We start from the raw sequence: 20,143 nt of genomic DNA on the forward strand, positions 1-20,143 counted from the left end.
AACATATAGGGAAGTTTTCTGAAAGTAAGCAACTTGTCATAAACTAATCATACACAACTGTGTTCATTCAAATGTTATGTTCAGTAGTGGTATTTGAAAATACAAATAGTACCTCACTAGGCATATCTCCTTGCTTTGTGTTTGTCTTGGGTCTGAATTCTACATTTGGATGTGCGGCTAGAGTTGAAACGGGTTTGCTGCATGTGGTGTCGTGCAAGCAGTGGTGTTTTCAAGGTGACTGCACAGTCTTTCCCCAGCGAAGTTCCACCAAAAGCACTTCTGCTCTTCTTGTACCTAGACAAACTCATGGAAATGCTGTATTGCACGCCAACAAGGGCAAAAATCTATCCTTATTACAAATAATACAACCAGAAGGGAAGAACACCTTCTGAAGCTCAGATTCCAGAGATTTGAAGTTTAAAAATCAGTAAAGTTGAAAACAAATCTTCAAAAGTAGCTGTTTTCTGGAGCCAGATGGCTCTTGAGGCCGTCTCAGCATATTTTATCTCAGCATAAAAATAAATTTTAAAAATGCATGCTCTCAAACCAGATGCTGATCACATTCACAGTGTTTGTCTAGGCCAGTGGCTTTCTTTCCTGGGGAACATGAACATCACTACACTGGATGATCAAGGAGTGCACTGCATTGCTAGAAAACTCTGTACTATGTGCAGATAGTAATTAGCTGAGGTCCTGAAACACAAGGGAATTTATCCCTTATGCATTAGCTAACGAGACTCTTCTCACAATCTATGTAAATATTTTTTTAAGCTTCCAAGGATAATTGGGCAGAGGGTTCCGTAGGATATTTACACACTATACAGTGTTATTTAATGTGTGCTGCTTTCCCGTTTTTTCAGTGTTCTGACTGTTCTTGTACCCTACAAAAGAATAGGTTTCAGTTCAGTTCTCCACGTTCTTTGCTGCTTCAGATATCCTTCATAGCATTCCCTCCCACTTCTTAGCTAAATATTTCCAGTATTTTCAGCCTCTGCCTACCCAAAGCTCATCTGTTACTACCTTTTTGAAGCTCCAAATCAAGCTCACTTCTGTGCTCTCAACTATCTTGCAGATACACTGAACAGAATTCAAGAGATGCTGCATCCTTCAGCAGAACCTGTGCTATTTCATCCTGGTCATAACACAAATCTTGACATTATATGCTTCCTACAACAACATTTCAGAACCTCTACACTAAATTACAGCAGCCTGGCCAGATCATTTTTTTTAAGATGCTAACTTTTCCCCACCCATAGATCTCAATGGCAGGACATCATCTCAAATGACTTACCTCACTTGAGAGGGCAAGGGTTGACTTGGATTGGTTTTGTATGTAGTTCTTAATACAGGAACCTGCCTTCACAAAATTTCTGAATGTTTTTCAATGTGTAAGCCAGTTTGAAAATATCCTATTATCCTGGTAACAGCTTTGCAACAGTGCAGTTGGGTAATACAACCTCAGTGAGTGAGGGAAGAGGTATGTGTATGAGACAGAACATTAAGGCAGTATAGTCAACAGCAGTAGTCTGGGCTATTAACTGCTTTAACTCCTGTACTTTCTCTTGACTTTGCAGACGACCACGAACATGTCTGAAATCTGAAATACCATATTCCTATCCTTATATTTTAATGCCCTTTCAGTGGGAAGGGTAACCTTTATAACTGTCTATGAAAAAGTTTTATCTTGGGGTGAAAAATAGCCTCATAAAGCAATCCCCTTAAAAGGAACGTGTCACAAGTTGCTGTTCCATAAAATACACTGAGCTCCAGTGCTTAGAATAATGAGGATAAACCTTTTCCAGTACTAAGCTCTTAACAAAAGCCCGCATAAGCAGTATAATTTGCAGAGAAAAACTTGCTATACATTTTATCATAACTGAGATGCATTTACTAAGCACCACATGATTCCTTTCTTACAAAGGTGTAGCCTTCTTTGATCTTTGTCCCCTCAAAATATGTGTAGAAGTAGCTTCCTGTAGCTGATACGCTTATTCCGTAACTGTTCTCTTAAAGGGGGTCAGGAAGGCTTCTGAGTTGCCAGCAAGAGTAGAGCGCTCCCGGAGCAATTCTTGCTTTCTTACCAGCTCCTTTGTTGTGGCTTCAGGGGTCCAAACCTAGAAAATAAAGGTAGTTGTAGTTACTTTGGGCAGGGCTTCTGCAATAAGAAAACACTTGGCTAAACCAAGCTATGTTTTAGCCCTCCCTTCTATCCTGAGATGTAGAACAAAACCAGTGCAGCTTCCCTGCAGGTACCACATCATCTTGTATATACAAGCAGAGCACTCCTGTCACTTCTAATCTGTAATATGCTGAGGGCTCAGCTCAGGGCTAATGGCAGGGAAGAAGACCCAAAGCTTTTTATTTAGAATGACTGATTCAGGCCCAAGATCCTCTGAGTGGAAAACAGTAATTAACCATAGAGTCACTGGCAGCATAGGCTTATTTCCCTGAGACCACTGCAGAAACAAGCTCAAATCAGAGTTAGGGAAATGGTAAATTCTAAACAAACAAAACTTCTTGGTCAGCAATGGTATTTGTTTCATATATAATAAAAATCTCCATGATCCTGTTTCATTTTCTCAATTATTTGTGAGCATTAACAGGTCCCTAATACAAAAGTGATACTTTAATTATTTTAACTCCAGGAGTTAAATGTTTATTGTGCTGTGATTCATTTCACTCAGTGTCACTGACATAAGAAATCAGGTAATAAGTGATTGAGAAGGTGAGTTAGAAGTTGGTGCTGGTCCCTTAAACAAGGACTCCTATCCTTTAAGTGTTCTGTGTGAATATTAAAATTCATACCATGAACATGGTTGCATTTGTATTTAACGTGGTCTACTTTCATCCTAGTTTTAAAACTGGTAAGAGCTCAGTTTCTGTGATTTGTTATAATACATGTGGACATACCTTTTAGGTTTATTGTTGTTTTGTGGCAATCTTTACTCTATGTCATATCACCTATTAGTTAGTTAAATTGTGAAGCCCTTTCATCGGTTTGTTGTTGTTTTGGACCTACAGTAAGGCCTGCTCACAAAGGGGAAAAAAAAAAATCATAAGTAGCTAGAAAACAGAATTGATCCAGGATTGAATCATGTTGGAAGCACCTACTTTTCAAGAGATCTTTCTCTCTGAAAGAAGCCATTCCTATGTTCCTGACTTTCAGTAACTGAAGGAGAAAGCAAACAAGATCTAATACAAACCAACTGGAATCAACTGTGAACCCTTCTACAACTTCTTTGCTGAAACTGTGAAGCCATTGTCTTTTTTTCCAACTAAATTTTGTTGGGATGCCAAGTTTTCTAATCAGCTGTTCAGAAATGTACAATGTGAGAGATGTCAGCTTCTGAAGACATGACTGGAATGAAGCCCTGACTCTGAGCTGCACGTCATGCAAAATGCTGGGTGCTTTGCTAATGCACTTTGACTCTGGGCCAGACTCCTTGCTAGTATAATTGGTCCAGTTTTCACTAATTAAATGACCAAACTCTTCATACTGACCTGCAAAGAATGTGATCTGTCTACCTTTAACATAAAACTGCAGTTAAGGTTTGCTACTGTACGTACTTTTCTGGGTTCGAATGCGATATCTTCTTTCTTAGTAGCACCACTGGTTATCAGAGAGTTCAGATAAATAACACTGTCCGTAAGGGAATGTGCTGCCTTTTCAAGATCAGGTTTTTCTATAACTGCCAGAGATACCTGTGAAAGCTAAAAGAGAAGTGGTTAATCCATTGCACACATGTTGCATTTAGAAACAAAGCATACATCCTCTGATACTTGTTTTACCATCCACTCACTGTGTGTGTGTGTGTTTCTGAATCTGTTCAGGATGTGTTTTTCTTAAAGCTTTTTTTATATATCAGAAATCTGTGAGGGGAGCACTTTAAAAGGTAGGGGATGACTCTTCTTCTTGGACATTAGAACATTAACTGCTCTTCAAGACTCACTAGACTATCACCTAGTGCCACTGGTGTTTCCATCCTGTGGCAGATGATAAGTGTCAGAAGTTGTCATCCTCCCTTCTGTGAAAACCCTATGCTACCCCCGAGAAACTTAAAACATGTTCAAAAGGCAGAAATCAGCATGTGGCTACTGTAACACGTTGACTACAACATCCAGGGTGGGACTGATGATGGAGACTGCCAGCAATGCAAATATAATTGCGTTTTCTCTCTAAATAGCACCCCAGGTCTGATTAGCAATTAACACTGGTAAATCAGGAAGACTTCATCCACCACAATAAGGTAATCAGAATATGGTCACTGAGGCTGATGTCTGCGTGGGTGGTGGGAAAATAGTAAGGTACTCAAGGCTCCAGGAGGGTGCAGAAAATGCATTGGCAAGTACAGCAGCCAAATGCGTCGGTGTGGGCTTTAAGAAATAGGACTCTTCTCGACGGTGGAAGAAGGATACGAGACAAATGGGAAAATCAGAAGTCAGCAAGCCTGATATCAACTCAGTATGTTCAATTTAGAAGAGGAAAAAGATGCTTCTACTGACTTGAAGGGCCTTGAATTGGTCATACCCTTTGAAGAAACGTGCTTCCTTTGAGAAACTGCAGTTAGCAGTTTTCAGTATTCGGACATCATAGTTAGGTGATCATTAGCGTTAGGGGGAAGGAAAGGAGGAAAGATTTTACATTCCTTGTCAGTGGTAAAGGATACAATTCTGCAGTGGGATTAGAGAAGGCACAAAATCCATAGAAATTACCAAATTACTGTTTTGAACAATGAACAAGTAGTAGTACTGGCAAAAACAAGCCCTGCTTCTGAGAATACTTTAACTTCCTGCTTTATACAGACTGATGGCAACTAAAGAAATAAACACTACTAATAAATCAGTCCTTTCTCCCCATTTCTCATACCTCTTCTTTCACAGCTTGCATCTCTGCAGGTGTCACTGTAGAAGGTGACCTTGGCTTTGCAACTTTTTCTTTCTCTGCTCCTTTTTTTTCCGATACCATAAGCAAATTGTCCAGTTTATTTTGAAGCAGATCGATTATTCTAGAATCTGCAAATACCTTAGCAATATCAAGAGCGTTCTTTCCTGTATTTGAAAATAAATACCTGTTTAAGCCATGAAAATAAATCTTGGCACTTGTTGTAACTGGATAATGACACTACAGTCAACAGAACTTAATTAGGCATCTAATTTATTAGCCATTCAGTGTGCCAGTAGCCTGCCTGATGTTGGTGTGAGGGCTGGCAGTCAGCAGCACTGCTTGCAGAAATAAAGGCTTGCAGAAACGAGCCCTGAAACAAGATATTGAAGGAATTGTTGGAAGTGGTTGCTTTGCTTTTAATGTCCTGACGTTTGCATCTTAATATACCGGTCCTGCAGGTTGTCACTTTGATCTTTGAGAGGTGAGAGCATTTAGCACTTGGGATTGACTAGCATATTACAGGGTTTGGAATTCAGACAAAGTTCTTGTTGGTACCTGCCCCTGCCAGTGGTTGCTCTGTGGCTGGCAGAGTCAAGGGAAAGCCCTGTGGTCTAAGTGGGGCTGAACCCCTTCAGAGCATAATAAAGGGGGAAACTCTTCTAAATCTTATGAGATGAGGCCTTAAAGTAATGGTGAGATCAAACTGCCACCATCAGTTATACAGAATTTCCCAGGATAATAGAAATGCAGAGTACACAGTGCTTCTACAAGCAGGGTTTCACCTTCTAGGCATTTTGGGAAGGGAAGTCTTATTACGTAGCAACATTGCTTCCTACATTACATCAAGGGCTGAAAAAGCAATGTTAACTGTTTAAATTGCTCTTAAAATAGAGACAATAATAGTCATTGAAAGGTCTGCTGTGAGGAGGCAACCCTTCAGTATCAGTTCAGATTTGTGTTTCTGTTAAGCCGCTTTTATCTCAGGGACAAGTATTTACGGGCTAAGCAGCAAGAATTTCTTTATTTAACTAGTGTTGTCTGTGCGTGCAAAATTACAGGCAGTTGAAATGTGCGGCAGAGTGCACACTGGCCAAAACTAAAATCTACTTTTCCATTCAATAATACTAATAACTGCCTAGATTTTTTTTTCATTAAAGCCGCTTTCATCTCCAAATGTATCAGGTGAGGAGTAACAGCTATCAGGGATGTTTTCAGCCACAGTCTTGGGGTGGGAGGTTGTACTTATTAATCATGTCATTATGTAACTTCATTTTATAGACATATAAAAAGTAGGAAAGCTGACTAGTTAGAATAGTGATTCCATACTGTAGAAAACTAGTTGAACTTAACTTTACCTTTATCATAATCCTGATAGCAGTCATAAATTCAGAATACTTCTCAAAACATTCCAATAACTTATTTTTCTTATAAAACTTGTATGCACTTAAGCAGTCCCTGTGGGGAGACACTGATATTTACCATTGCTGTTTGTTGTTTGGATGTCAGCACCTGCATTGATTAAAAAATGTACCATATCCAATCTACAGATCTCAATGGCTCTCATTAGTGGGGTTGCACTGCCTATTGCAGGTGCATCCACTGCTCCTCCAGCCTTCACTATCAGCTCAGCAATCTCTAGGTGTCCATTATAGCAAGCATGATGGAGGGGAGTCCACATGAAATTGTCTGTTGCGTTCACGTCGGCCCTGTAAAAGAGTAAGAGGGGTTGTGGCAGATGATGCCAGACACGAAATACAGTAACTTCTACGGCTCTAAGTACAATCAATGACAACTGCATGATAGTGGCATATTCAATGTAAATAAGTATTTTCTTATTGCTAATGCTACTTTGAAACTGTTTTAGAATGTGATACGTAGCTTGTCATATTCATTGTGTGTGCCTGGGTGGTGATCATGGTCCTCTCGAAGCTGACACAGGGTCCTCCTCCCCAGGGAAGTTTTCACACATACAGAGAAAAATAAGCTTTGGGGCAACTTAGTCTTTCTGTAAAATGCTCGTAGTGTTTGTGCTCCAGCTTCCCTGAGGATGGCCAAAGGCAGGTTAAAGAATCCAAAAAAGAAAACTTCTGGGCCAAGAACACGTGCTCCAAAATACATGGCAAAATTGCTTCCTGCACTATTTAAAAATGAGTTAGAGAAGATCTATTACAGAAAAGCCGAGGATTTAAAATTTTTTCAGCTACCATGTCACTGGTCTAGATCCTTCTGCCTCCCAGGTTGGTAATGGCATGTTCTGGAGGCTGCAAGGGCTGGTTTTGGGGTGATATTTGCAGTGTGCTGCCTTCAGAAGAATCTCGGGAAAAGCATTACAGCAGCTGGCTGCCTTGGGAGCTTTTCAGCCAGGGGCATGGAAAGGTGAGGCTTGGGGAACAAGAGCCACTAGTGTTGAAAAAACAAACAAACAAAGAAAAACACTTTGTAGTGTTAAAAGGGAAGAAATATGGTTCCTCATGTCTTTGAACAAAACATCGTCCGTGACCATACCTGGATCTGTTGTCTCCCTTGTGTGCCATGTGTGGGTTCAGAAGGGGTCAAAACTGAGGGAATCCCCTAAAACTCCTGCACACTCAATTACTTTCCATTGTGTTTAGGACAGCCTACAGGTCCTGAACTGCATTAGGGACAGTCCCATTTACTCAAGGGACAAAGAGCTGATGTCTGCCTGAAAGACACAGAAGGAGGTAGAGGGAAGAAAAGCTAAGAAGCAAGCTGCTTGCCCAGAGAGCTTTTTTGCTTATCTGATCAGATGGTTAATATTTAACTGTGGATCAAAAGAACTGACTAATCTATTCATCTCTTCTTGCTTAAATTTTTAATCTGTTTCAGAATTCTGCCTTTGCTGAGATCATATAGCAGAAAATTCCCCAGATCTAACGGTTTTATCTTTGTTATCTTGCAGTTGCTTAGCTATTATGACTTACTTGTAGGCAGATGTCATTTCCTCTATATTTCTCATTTAAAATGCAGGGTTACACTTACTCTACTTTCTCTCCCTACCCACTCCCCATGCCTGGACTGATCCTCTTTCTGTCCCTGACTCTCTTTTGTTAACTTCACTCTATGGGAAACAAACTGATTGAAGGGAACAGGAAAGACACAGTGCTGGCATAAAATTCAACATTTTCTTTGGATCAAACATGGGTGAATTTGCCTTATTTCTGAGTCTTTCTGGAACAAGGTAGAAAGTAGGCACCACTGATTTATGCTTAAACCTCAGCATTTTTTATAGCTCTAGATAAGTATTTAATTTTCCATTTGGTATGCATTTATAATACTGAAATGGCCATATTGTAAAAAGTATTTAAATTCCCATGCCAAAATGAAAGTGTTTGAAAGTCCACAATGTTGAAAGATGCAAAGCTAAAACCGTACTGAAAACTTTCCTTTCTGATTTCAATCAATTTAAAATATCAAAACTAGAATATTTTTTTAACTATTATTGCATTTATAGGTCTAAATACAATGACATGTGACTAGTGCACTGTCTAGTGAGATCTGATGAAAGCAGTGGAGATAAATTTGCTAGATTAATTTGATAACTCTTGCATCTTTATCTTTGGAAGACCTGAATTTACACACTTACACAGCTTTACATATGCTGCAGGAATGTCAGTGTAATTACCAGGGTGCATAAATCTGTACATGCTGTTAAGTCTCTGCAGGATCTCGAGCAATGGCTGGAGACACTTATCCTTAGAAATGAACATTAAAATAAATTCTAGCAACAGGTAGAGAACATAGCTAACGTAAATATTGTCTCTGTAAAATGTTCTCTTAAGCAGTTATCTGAATGTAGGACTGTGGCAGTTTGATCATAAAAAAAAAAAAAGAGATTATGCTATTACATAAATATGACTGATTTTTTCTTAAATTGCTTTCATTTTTAAGCTGTTGTGAAGGTTTTTCACAGGTGTATCTGTAGGCTACAAAACTGCTGAAGCACTTCTGAAGAGGGGAACAGACTAAATAGCAACGTGCACTTCTGGAGTAAATCCTGCTGCCTCAGCCTGCTGAGGCTGCAGAGGAAAGTGATTCTTGGTAGAGCTGATTCTCTTAAAACATTTGCATGCAAAAGCTCTGGCATGTGGAACAGGGAAGTCTGAGACTTCCTTGATGATTCATTTAAAGGTATCTCAATGATTTCAGGCTAGCCACTTAAGTCAGATTTCCAAAAAATCATTCGTGTAATTTTGAAAGTTATTTTGAAGATGCACTCCTTGAGACATGGATATAAACTAGCCGCAGCTCCAATAGACTACATGTAGGTGCTCTGCATCTAAGTGAAATGTCAGTAGCTCAGACACCAACAATTTCAGATCTGGGAAACTTACCTTTAGATGTTTTTATTTCCTCATTACTAAAATGTAAAAAAAAATAAACTAAACCTCTGTAACTCAGCATCTTACAGAATTATTATGTTAAATAGCATGCATACAAAAACTATAGTCTGTTGCATCCAAATGTTTATTGGAAATGTATGCTCCCAAAATAGCAATTAAAGAAAATCTTTGGAATGATCTTACCCCTTTTCCAGAAGATACTGCACGAAGTCTATGTTCCCACTTGCGCATGCAGTCATCAAAGGTGTTCTGTAATACTTATCTTTTATGTCTACTGGCACACCCTCCTCAAATGCTTTCTCTAGAGACAGAATGTCTCCTGCCCTGACAAGGAAGTTAATGTTCATGTACATTTTCCTTGGTTCATCTATATACCAGGCACGGTCGTCGTGCACGGGGTGGGCAGATGGGTGGTCTCGGTTAAAGCGGTAGCTATCGGCAGTGTTCTGAACAGCCTCAATCATGTATACAGGGAAGCCGTCTTCCCTAAGTGGACACGCACTCTTTGGAATAATGCAAATTGGCACGGGGACAGCAATGCCTCTTTTGCCTCTTCGTTTCTTCCCTTTCTTTCCTTTCTTCCCTTTGGGTCCATAAGATGTTATAAGATAGTTTTTCTGCAAGTATTTAGAGCCTTTAAAAAATTCTTCAGTGTTGATTCCTTCAGGGTCAGCTCTTTCATGCGCCTCAGCAATAGTTTGTATTTGCTCAGTGTCCACAAAGGCACACTGCTTCTGAATAACTGCTATGAAATCATCCTTAGCTACTGTTCCATCTCCTTGGTCAACGGCCTCAAATGCCTTCCGGAGGGCATCCTGGTGCTCTAAGGACCAGTCGTACAGCCTCAGTGCCCACTGGGGGTTCTTCTCCTTAGCTTCAGACTTAGACTTTTTTTTAAAGTTATTTTCAATTTTGCGCAATTCGGTTACTGCTGCTTTAAAACCGCCTTCCTTGGCAACTGCTCTTGGAGTCTTTGCCAACAGGTTTGTCCACGTAGGATCGCAGCCTGACAATATAGACACACTTTCACTGATAGTGCAATGGAATTAATAAATGGCAATTACTTAAGGTAAGAGTCTTGTAATATGTGTGTGGCTAATTAGCACAGGTCTACAATTTTATAAAGTCTTAACTATAAATAACAATAGTCAATGCAACCGCATCAGTGATCCCAACCTGGAAAGCTAGGCACACAGCCACATTTGTTTTCCAAAGGGAGATTCACCAGGCAACCCATACTCTACTCCATCTACTCATGAATATGTATGGGAAGGGAGAAGTTCAGTGAAAATTTTACATTTTTACTTAAAGTAGCAATCAAGTTTAAGAAGAAACCAACTAAGATTAAGATGTTACTCGCTCTTCTGTATCCCAACACTGTGATTTGGTAATGGACTGTGAGCTAAATATTTGGACCACAAGAACATAACGTAGGATTGTACATGGTCCTACGGAAAGACAATTGGAAGTGGTATGATCATTTGAGTAACTTAGAAAATCATCACAGCTTATTTGGAGTATGTTTTAATACCCATGGGTGCTAAGTTTTCCCCATGACTACAGTGAGTTCAGTGAAACAAAACCACTTAATGCTGTCCAGTTCTAAGTTACACAAACCCGTGTTGTTTCTGTTGATTTTCTTGAGAAATGTTTTATTTCATCATAGCCACACTAGTAGAAGTGAACAGCAGTAGCCTATGTTAGGTACTTCTTAATGAGAATCGCACTTGTCACATGATACCCCAGAGAGACAATTCCTTCGGAGATGCCCGAGTGATGTCAGTCTTTCCTCTAACACAGAAAAATAATATATACAATAGTCACGAAGTAACTTCTTAATGTACCTCGTTGTCCTATAAACTTGCAGCAATTTGCAAATCCTCCCTCTGCAGTGTAATGAAGTGGTGTGTTACCGTTCATAGCGATCAGGCCCAAGTCTCCATTATAAGCTGAAATAATCCTCAGGATCTAGAAAAGCAAAAACATGACCACCAAAAGTCATCTGTGTTTCTTAGGAGGGGGGAACTGTGAGACTGATTTACAAATGAAATGCAGTATCATATATTCCAGGTTTACATAGTGAACTTCTCTCCCTTGCCCAGCTGATCAATGCACACATGACACTCGTGTTTTCTATAGTACATGCCTACTTTACTCAGGAATTAGAAACCTCCTTCAGCTGTAGATACCAAGAACAACCTTCACTATTGCAGGCCTGCCATCTTCAAGACCTATGTGTAATCATTGTGTGCATAATAAAAATTACATAATTTAATAAAGACAGTAGTTGGGAAGATACAGGGAAGAAATGGCCTCCCTGCAGCTATTTGTATCTGCCTTTCCTACAATGGGAAGGTTTCATCCACGTTACACAACTGTGACATGCTACATGTTGGGGGAAACAAGCTCTCCAGAGGACCTATTCACACCAGACAGCCACAGTAGCACACACACTCTGCGGTACCTTGGCAAAAAAGCTCTGCAATTATGAGAGAGATTCTGTCACTTCTGGCTTCCCTTTGATACTCAAAAAGAAGTGGCTTTTAACTACTGATTACTGTGCTTTGATCAGCTGAGATACTGGACTCCAAATAGATAAATAAATAATGGCCTGGCTTTGCAGCAAGCTGTTCAACACCACAAATGATGATACCTCAAAAAAGCCTCCTTTGGCTGCAAAATGTGCAGCACTGTGTCTTTCATTGTCAAATAGGTTAACATCGACTCCTCTCTCAAGTATACCACGCACCAGCTCAAGAACACCTTCTCGTGCTGCTTCCATTAAGGCTGTGCGACCCGTAGCCTGCAAGGTAGCAAGAAAACAATTCAGAATGTGCATGGTGTGCTAATTCAGGTTGAAAGAGTCCAACATGATCTGATTGCTGCAGGGCAGCATAAAATGAAGGCTTCTTTTAGGTGTTATTGAAAAAAGTAGACATGTCTAATACTTTCAACAGCATTTGTATGAAAACTTTAGGAATCTAGTCTTAATGCTTCTAAATCATGAGTAGTCAAATCATAGTGACTCAACTATGTTAGTAACCTGAGTCACCTGAACAGCCACACAAAAATCAATTCCCTATTTGAGGAAATACTTTTTTTTTTTTTCTTTCTGGGTGCATGCTCTTGTGTATAAAGATTTAACACAAAATACCAATTATATCTTGAAAGAGCATAAGTAACTGTGACTTTGGTAGATTCGGTGACTGTCTCAAGAATAAAGCACCTCTCAGCTCAGGGATAGCGTCCTATTAACCTAATGGCCCACACCAACTCTTAAAATCTCTTACTTGCTGCTATACAGAGGGGCAGAGATAAAGGAAGGGCAGGAAGCAGACAATGAGCTGTGGATTTCGTTGTACCGAACCATGATTTGTTCCCTGATATCTTTCTTTGGGCCTAGCAAAACATTCCCATTATGTTGCCAGGTATGTGTCTACAGTATTAGACCCAAGATGCAGGTTTCTCATCATATTGCAGGCATGCACAGTGCAGAAGGTGGGAATGTGCCTCAGAGGATGTGATAAAGATGTCCAAATATTGGTAGTGTAAAATGTTTTGGTATAGCTACAAATTAGGAAGGATGCTGCAAATGCTAGGACAAAAGCAAAAGCCAGGAGTAGCTCTAAGGGAAAGCCTGATAATCCTGAAGGTCTTTTCCAACCTAAATGATTTAATGACTCTATGACTTGATCAGTAGCACAGGGCTTCATGTCCTTAATGCCATTGATAAATTTAGCAAGTAAACAAATACATGACTAAGATGTACAAAAGGGAGAAAAGAGTTTCTTATGTCTCGTCACTACCTTGATCCCCATTCATGTTTCTTCTGTTGGACTCACCTTTTTAGTATTACTTCAACCCTGAAAACCTTGGGGCACATCCAGCTGAAGCACAGTGAACTAGAACTCTTAGGAGTTGGCACACTTACCCCTCGTTTTTTAAACATTTGCACTCTAACCTACAAAAATCTGACTCAGGATACATGATTCAATCAGAAGACTTAAATCTCTGTTCCTGCAAAAAAAAATGTTGATAAAGAAGGGAATAGATATCCCCACAGAGTAATGAAATTGCCACTGTTGTGCAATTTTAATGTGAGGATTTATGGTTATACATTCCAGTCTGGTGACCATTCTTTACTCCTGTATACACATTCTTAGTTACCAAAATATTCATACTGGGTCTCTTGAATCGGGATTTGCTCCTCTTTCCAAGAAATTCAGACATATTTCTTTAATATCATGAGCTTGCTCACAGGCTTGTAGAAATATAGGCTTCCCATCAGTAGTACAGTTGTTAAGATCTGCACCATAATCCAGGGCAATTTGAGTGCAGTGATAATGCCGTCGTGTAGGTAAAATGCAGTAAAACAAAACACCTGCAAAGAAAAACAGCAAGGATTATGGTGTAATGGTAAATGATAAGAAAGGTTATTTATGCTATAAACTTCACAGATGAATGGACAGAGACTCCTTCATCAGAGGCCCATTAAATTCTCTCACATATAGAAATGTAAAAAGGATTTCTAGTTTAGGACCTCTGAACTCAGGGAGTTTACCAGAATTGAGTATGTGGCTGCTCATGGGAGAACACATTGGAAGGATCTATGATTTAAAGGCCTGGATTGTTCAGGGAGAATAATTTTCATTTTTACCAAAGGCCAATAGCTTCTGTTGAGCTTTAAGCATTACCCACCACTGTGGTTCCTCTCTTCAGAGTGAGCATGCCATACATAGCAAGCACGTAACGCAGTAAGGAGCCATTTTGTGCTATTTCTGGTCTGATCGGGTTCCTTTTTACTTACCTTTCCCTTCGTTATCAACAACAGTCATGTCTGCATTAGCTTTTACTAGTAAGTCCAGAACCAAGTCATAGCCTAGCTCGGCTGCCCTCATTGCTGGAGTACGTCCCATTTTGTCCTGGACATCTGGATGAGCTCCCAGCTGTAGCAAGAAGCTGCACATGTCGGTGTCATTCTTAGAGCAGGCCAAAGAGAGGGCGCTGTACCCATCCGTAGGCTCTGTGAAGTTAATGAGGTTGGGGAAGCCATGCTGGACCAGCTTTTCTATTTGCTTCTTGTCTTTCTGGTGGACACACTGGAGAAGTTTGTAGATCTGTAAGTCTTGAAGTCTGTCATCTACTGGTAGCATCCCTGAGTAAGAAAAAATGGCTTCATCTAAGGAAGGAATTTCTGCACTGGGAGAGAGGAAAACATGTAAACACAGAGATGAGATTACTCTGACATGCCAGGAAGAACAGGTATCAAGCTATGTTCAAGGTATGCAATTATCTACTTACCTACTTAAACTTGACAGAGCACAGAGCTTTAAGTGAATTTCTCTCACTTAGTGTATATGGTACATATAGAGACTACATAAACACAGGAAGCACCTTGCAAATTGCTCTTTCCAGTAATCAAACTGTTCAGAAGAAATCTCTTCCAAGGTGAAAATTAAAGTAAGGAACTGTAAGCTAACTGCTTCCCATTCAAGGAACTGCGATAATCTATAATTACTTGGAGGCCCAAGTTGAGGCTGATCACCTGCCATTTTAGTATGTGAGAAAAAAAAAAATCACATGTCCCAGTTACGAGTTTTGCTAAAGCATAAAATAGATGCTAGGATCACTTCATCAATACCGGAGCATCTTCCTTTGTTAGTAACTAATGCATGAACTTCCAGCAGGGCTGCGTGCATAAAAGGGTAAATTGCGTTTCTCTGTGGTAAATCCCTCAGGGAAAAAAGGTGCAGGCAGTGAGATGCTGACATGGGAAAAGATTCCTCCAGGTAATGCAACAAATACTTGTAGAGGAAAGTGTGCTGCAGGATACCAGCTTTGCATTTTCCTCGGTTATGGTTATTTTTTAGACTTTTTATCCTCTGTTAGCTAGTCTCAGCACTTGTGGCTGCAGGGCCAAGCAAGGGTCAAGGCCGTTTCTGGAGCTTGCTTAAGTGAATGGGAAGCTTCCTATCAGCTTCAAGCAAGCCCTGGATCAACCTGTGCTCCAAAAACAACACTTATAGGGCAGACAACAAAAAATGTGGAAGAACAGGTCCCCTTAGGGATTTATTTTATTTTATTTTATTTTATTTTATTTTATTTTATTTTATTTTATTTTATTTTATTTTATTTTATTTTATTTTATTTTATTTTATTTTATTTTATTTTATTTTATTTTATCTTATTTTATTATCCATATAGGCTGTAAATTGTACCACTTAGCAATCTTCCTGGCTACTATTGAGTGTTTTGTGGCTGTCTGAGAAGAGGTGAGTTGTAGGAATGATTCAGAAGGATGCATAATTTCAACAGATTTTTTGAGTCACCACCTCCCTTTCTGGAAAGGAAATCTGAAATAAAACTGCAGGAAAAATAGAGTGAATAAAGGCTAACCATATTGGGAACAGGTGAAAGTACTTTTTGTACCACAGGTATGCCATGTCAGTTGTTGTTTCACAGAATCACAGAATCACAGAATTTTTTCTAGGTTGGAAGAGACCTCAAGGTCATCGAGTCCAACCTCCAACCTAACGCTAACAGCCCTCCACTAAACCATATCCCTAAGCTCTACTGTAACTACTGCCTTTCATTTCTTTTGAAATCAGAACTCTCATTCTGAACACATACAAAATATATTCTTACAACACATGATTAAATCATTAAGCATCAATAACTCAATCTGTCACCTAAATCCTTACTACGTTGTGTTTCTTGTACGTTGTCCTGTAAAAGGGAATAAATGCAGATTTTTTTAAATTATATTTTTCTGGTAGGGGTTATGACAACAGTAGCACTCAGTCCTAATGTTTAGAGTTCAGAAATAAGGCTACTTCTGGGTAAAGCCCTGGGAGGAAGGAAAACAGAGTACACTGCGGAGTCTAGCTTTTAGAGCCTGAGACATTAGAAGTCATTTCTGAGCAAAGCTTATGGACAAGGACGTTTGTCCTGGGTTCTGGTGAAGCGGTGTGACCTCTGCAGTGAGGAACAGCACAAAGGTACTACAGGGAAGGCTCTTACACTGTTTATGACTCTGAAGCTCAGAAAGAAAAATCTTTTTAATAATGCTTAGGTGGAGCTGACAAGCTTAAACTGTTCTCTTGTACTCTTGCTCTCTATTCCGCACCACCCTGTAGCTGTAACAAACTTGGTTTCACTTCCAAAATGGGCCCTTTCTTCCCACTGCATCTGCGTGCACACAGAGAGCCCAGGCTCCTATTCCTTAGGTGCTGTTTAAATGATCAAAACACTGCCTGATCCCTTCTGGTCAGCCTGCACAGAGTGAGCCCATTCCACAGCCCATGGGCCTCCCCCCTGAAGGAGGGCTGGGCATGATCACAGCTCTGCCCCATCCTTGCTGAAATGCTTCTGCTCTGCCTCTGCCCTAGCCAGCACCGCAGGCTGCAGAGCAGCAGGGGCATGCACCTCGCTGCCTTTGGGGCTGTGGCCCCCAAAAAAGCTGCAGGGCTCGTCTGCAGCCTGGCTTACTGCTGCCGAGACCGCCCGCAGGGTGCCAGCCGCATGTTCCTGCAGCCAGCCCAGTCTGCAGCGCTCCAAGGAAATCAATACTCACCTATTGACACTGTCTGAGGAACTGACAAGATCTTGTGTTTGAGGATTTTTCCTGTATTTCTCAGCGCTTTCTGCACAAACACCTGGATTTTGCACAGCATTTTCTCAGGAACTTATTTAAGATCAAAACTTGTCTTATTTTTCCCTTCTTTCTCCCCCATGAAGCTGCAAACACTGAAAAAACAATGTTCTCCCTGGAAGTAGGTTAGTAAAGCTAAGAGCACAAGAGCACTATCATAATTGATAACATTTTTAACATTTTTTTAGTAACATCCAATGAAGGTTTAAATGAATGTAATATTCAGTGCATACAGCTTTGGATTCATTTTATGGATTATCCTTGAGATTCGTAACAGTACCTGAGCCACATCTAGTACAACCATCACACTCAGCATCTGAAATATCCAGAACAAGCACATCCTAGGATGCCATTCTGCAGCGGGCAAGGTGACACACTTGGAAAGCAAGTCTGAAACCGAAGCACATCTCGCATGCTTCAGCAATTACTAGCTGCAAGTAAACACCTGCCATCACTGGTGTTGTTGCTGTCACTGTCCCCAGCAGTGACACAGCAGAGGGACACAGGGTTACACAGGAACAGCAGCAGTGTCAAGAAGCAATCGAAGAATCACCAGCACTGATGGAAAACAGACGTGCTGCATGTGGTAAACACCACAAAATATGGTTGAAAAACAACAAACCATGCATCATTCATGCAATATCCCTGTATATATGTCCAATAAGCATTTGAACTATGTGACTAGGTATTATTTTTGCTCCCCAAAACCTTTGCCTCGTTCATGATATGGGACTCACAGCACAATTTCCACTTATTCCACGCTTTCCCTTTTGCTCACAGGGCAATGTATTATACTCTATCCCATTTTTAGTCCCAGTGCAATGTGATCAGTTGTTCCTGTTGGTTATGAAATGCTTATCCTGGTAATATTTTAGTACTTCACACACAGCAACAAAATTATTTCTGTAAACATAAGTGAAATTATTTTCGACATAATGGTGAAGTATGTTGTTATCTCAGTTTACCCACCAGTGAGATCCCCTAGCAAGTTTGAAGTCTGCTTCAGAGCATTAAGAACCAACAATTTACATGAAAACAAACATAACAATTTAGCTGTGATGGTTAATATTTCTTTATAGTATTTCTTCAAAGGGATTGGGTCCTGTTTTATTAGAAATTTCTACAGTAACAGAACTAAAATAAGACAGGTGGGATAGAAGCTTATACCCAGAGTTAGGTAAAAGTGCAAGCAAGTGAAACAGCCTTTTATAATGAAAATGTAACTACAGCATCCTGGGATTTTCATTAAATAAATGCTGCCAATTTTGTGCATTTCATAGGGTTTATATCACTTAACCCGTAGGACCTTTTAACAGAAAACAAAGGATTGTTGACACAGCTTTGAGACAGTCGTACTCTGGGGAGCACTTCATGAAGCTATAATCATAAATCCTGGGCTTGTAACATCTGTGGAGCAGCAACTTTATCTGTTGACAAACATCAACAGGATCGCCGCTTTCATCCTGCCAGCTTCTGTTATTGTTTTGATTGAAAGCATGAACTCTTTCCAATTCGGATGAACCCTTTTCCCAGTATACCTAGTATTAGGAAGGGCATTTTAATCAGGCTGGTTTCTCACAAAGCTTTCCAGGCAGTGGCCACGCTGCATTGGTAGGGAGGGTCTGCTGGCCAGCACTCTCACTCGCTTTCTGTCAAAGCCTGGTGCCCGACCGCTGCTGGAAGCACTTGTGACTCCTTTTTTTCGGTTTGCAACATTTTTCAGTTTCAACATTTCAAGTGGAAAGCATCCCTTTAATTATCACTATTCACAAAGCAGTAAACAAAATTTTCATGTCTTTTATCGTTAGTGAGAGAAAATAGCTTGGAACTTTCTAAATTTGGCCCATTCGCATGCTGGCCATAGAGATAAGCCGGAACCCTCTGTGCTGGTACAAAAGAAACTGATACGGTAACGCTGCCACGTTATATTTCTAGCTTTGTACAGATAATTACTCTGGATTTTTGGCTGTGGCTAACGTTTAACAGGAGCAATATAACAAAATCCTCCTCAGACTGAATCATGGCATAATGAATAGCCTGTAATGCCATGTTTATTCTTCTAAGACGTGCATTTTGTTTTCAGCTTGCCGTGCCAGTGTCCGTCTGGGAGTGACTGGAGCCGCAGCCAGGAGGGCGAGGAGCTGCAGGGCACCGCCGAGAGGAGAGGTGAGGGGCAGAGGTGGCACCGGGCAGCCTGCCTCAGAAATCACCTTTTGGTTACAAAACCCAGCAACCCTCCCCGGGGCCCTGCAGCAGCCGCATGTCTCCCCTCACAGCACCGGGCCTGTTGCACCCGCCTGGCCCCTCAGGGGCACTCACCTGCGGCCGCCGCCACCGACCCCAACCTGCCTCAGGGCGCCGTGCCCGCCATTATGCCCAGACAGCCGCGCTGCCCTTGGCAACGGCGACACGACAGGCGTCGGAGGCTGGACTTGGCCGTTGGCCACCAGCCCTTGGTAGTGGAGAGGCCGTGAGGCGGCGAGGTGAAGAAAGGGGGCTCGCCCCACGCCTGCAGGGCCTGGCTCTAGGATCAGGGGCTGCGAGGGCAATGCCAGCCCTCCTGCATGGGGTCTCTCAGTGGGATGTGACAGCCTCTGGTGGTTTTCTGGCTTGTTTTCTTGCAAAACCTCCTCGCCCTCCCGTGAGAGGCAGTGCAATGTAGTAGTGTCAGTCCTGACGCTTACGCTCAAGATCCGTGGGTAAACCAACTTTATAGCTATTTGCAGGGGGCTGTGTGGTAGTGTAACATAAATTAAACATGTTGGGCTTGAATCGAAGCGTAATTGCTCATAGACCTGACTGGGAGGATAAACCTATTTATCAACAGGAAAAATGTCAGTGCCAACAGTCAGGGAAAAATGCTCAATGCTGTTTAAGTGAGTTAAAGGAGAAGCCCTCCTAAAAAACAAACACCACTACCACTGGGACTTCCAAAGCTGTCTGGACTTCTTTTCTGTCGTCTGTCATGGCTAATTTCAGCCTCTAAGTGCCAGTAGCCAATTGGCCCTTAATACTGTTGTTGGGCTCAGCAATTGCCTAGCTAGCCAGGACAGGCTGTTGAATTATTTGCAAAACACCTCTAGTATTAGGAGGTCTGAGGTCAAGTCATTTTTTGACATGCAGTATGTTTCACCAGGGAAGTGGTTTTGTGCAGCTGGATGCACGTCCAACAGAGCAGAAGGGCGGGTGATTGAAGGCACCAGCGTGAGTGGTGAATCACAGCAAGAAATACAGATAGATATTAAC

At 41.0% G+C, this 20,143-nt stretch overlaps 1 protein-coding gene across 2 annotated transcripts; it reads right to left on the bottom strand.

Moving 5' to 3' along the window:
• Positions 1 to 1,988: 1,988 nt before the first annotated feature.
• Positions 1,989 to 14,406, bottom strand: ANKEF1 (ankyrin repeat and EF-hand domain containing 1). 2 transcript variants are annotated; one of them, XM_032185166.1, is made up of 9 exons: positions 14,054 to 14,406; positions 13,428 to 13,627; positions 11,900 to 12,049; positions 11,091 to 11,214; positions 9,430 to 10,252; positions 6,365 to 6,591; positions 4,880 to 5,049; positions 3,568 to 3,711; positions 1,989 to 2,114 (listed from the first exon to the last, which is right to left on the bottom strand). In XM_032185166.1, the coding sequence occupies exons 1-9, from the start codon at positions 14,397 to 14,399 to the stop codon at positions 1,989 to 1,991; spliced, it is 2,310 nt and encodes a 769-aa protein (XP_032041057.1). In that variant the 5' UTR covers positions 14,400 to 14,406. The 2 variants fall into 2 exon arrangements, with proteins under 2 accessions (XP_032041057.1, XP_032041056.1); XM_032185165.1 differs by having other exon boundaries at positions 4,868 to 5,049.
• Between the last annotated feature and the right edge of the window lie 5,737 nt (positions 14,407 to 20,143).

This window comes from Aythya fuligula, chromosome 3 (assembly GCF_009819795.1).
Source record: "Aythya fuligula isolate bAytFul2 chromosome 3, bAytFul2.pri, whole genome shotgun sequence".
NCBI lineage: Eukaryota > Metazoa > Chordata > Aves > Anseriformes > Anatidae > Aythya > Aythya fuligula.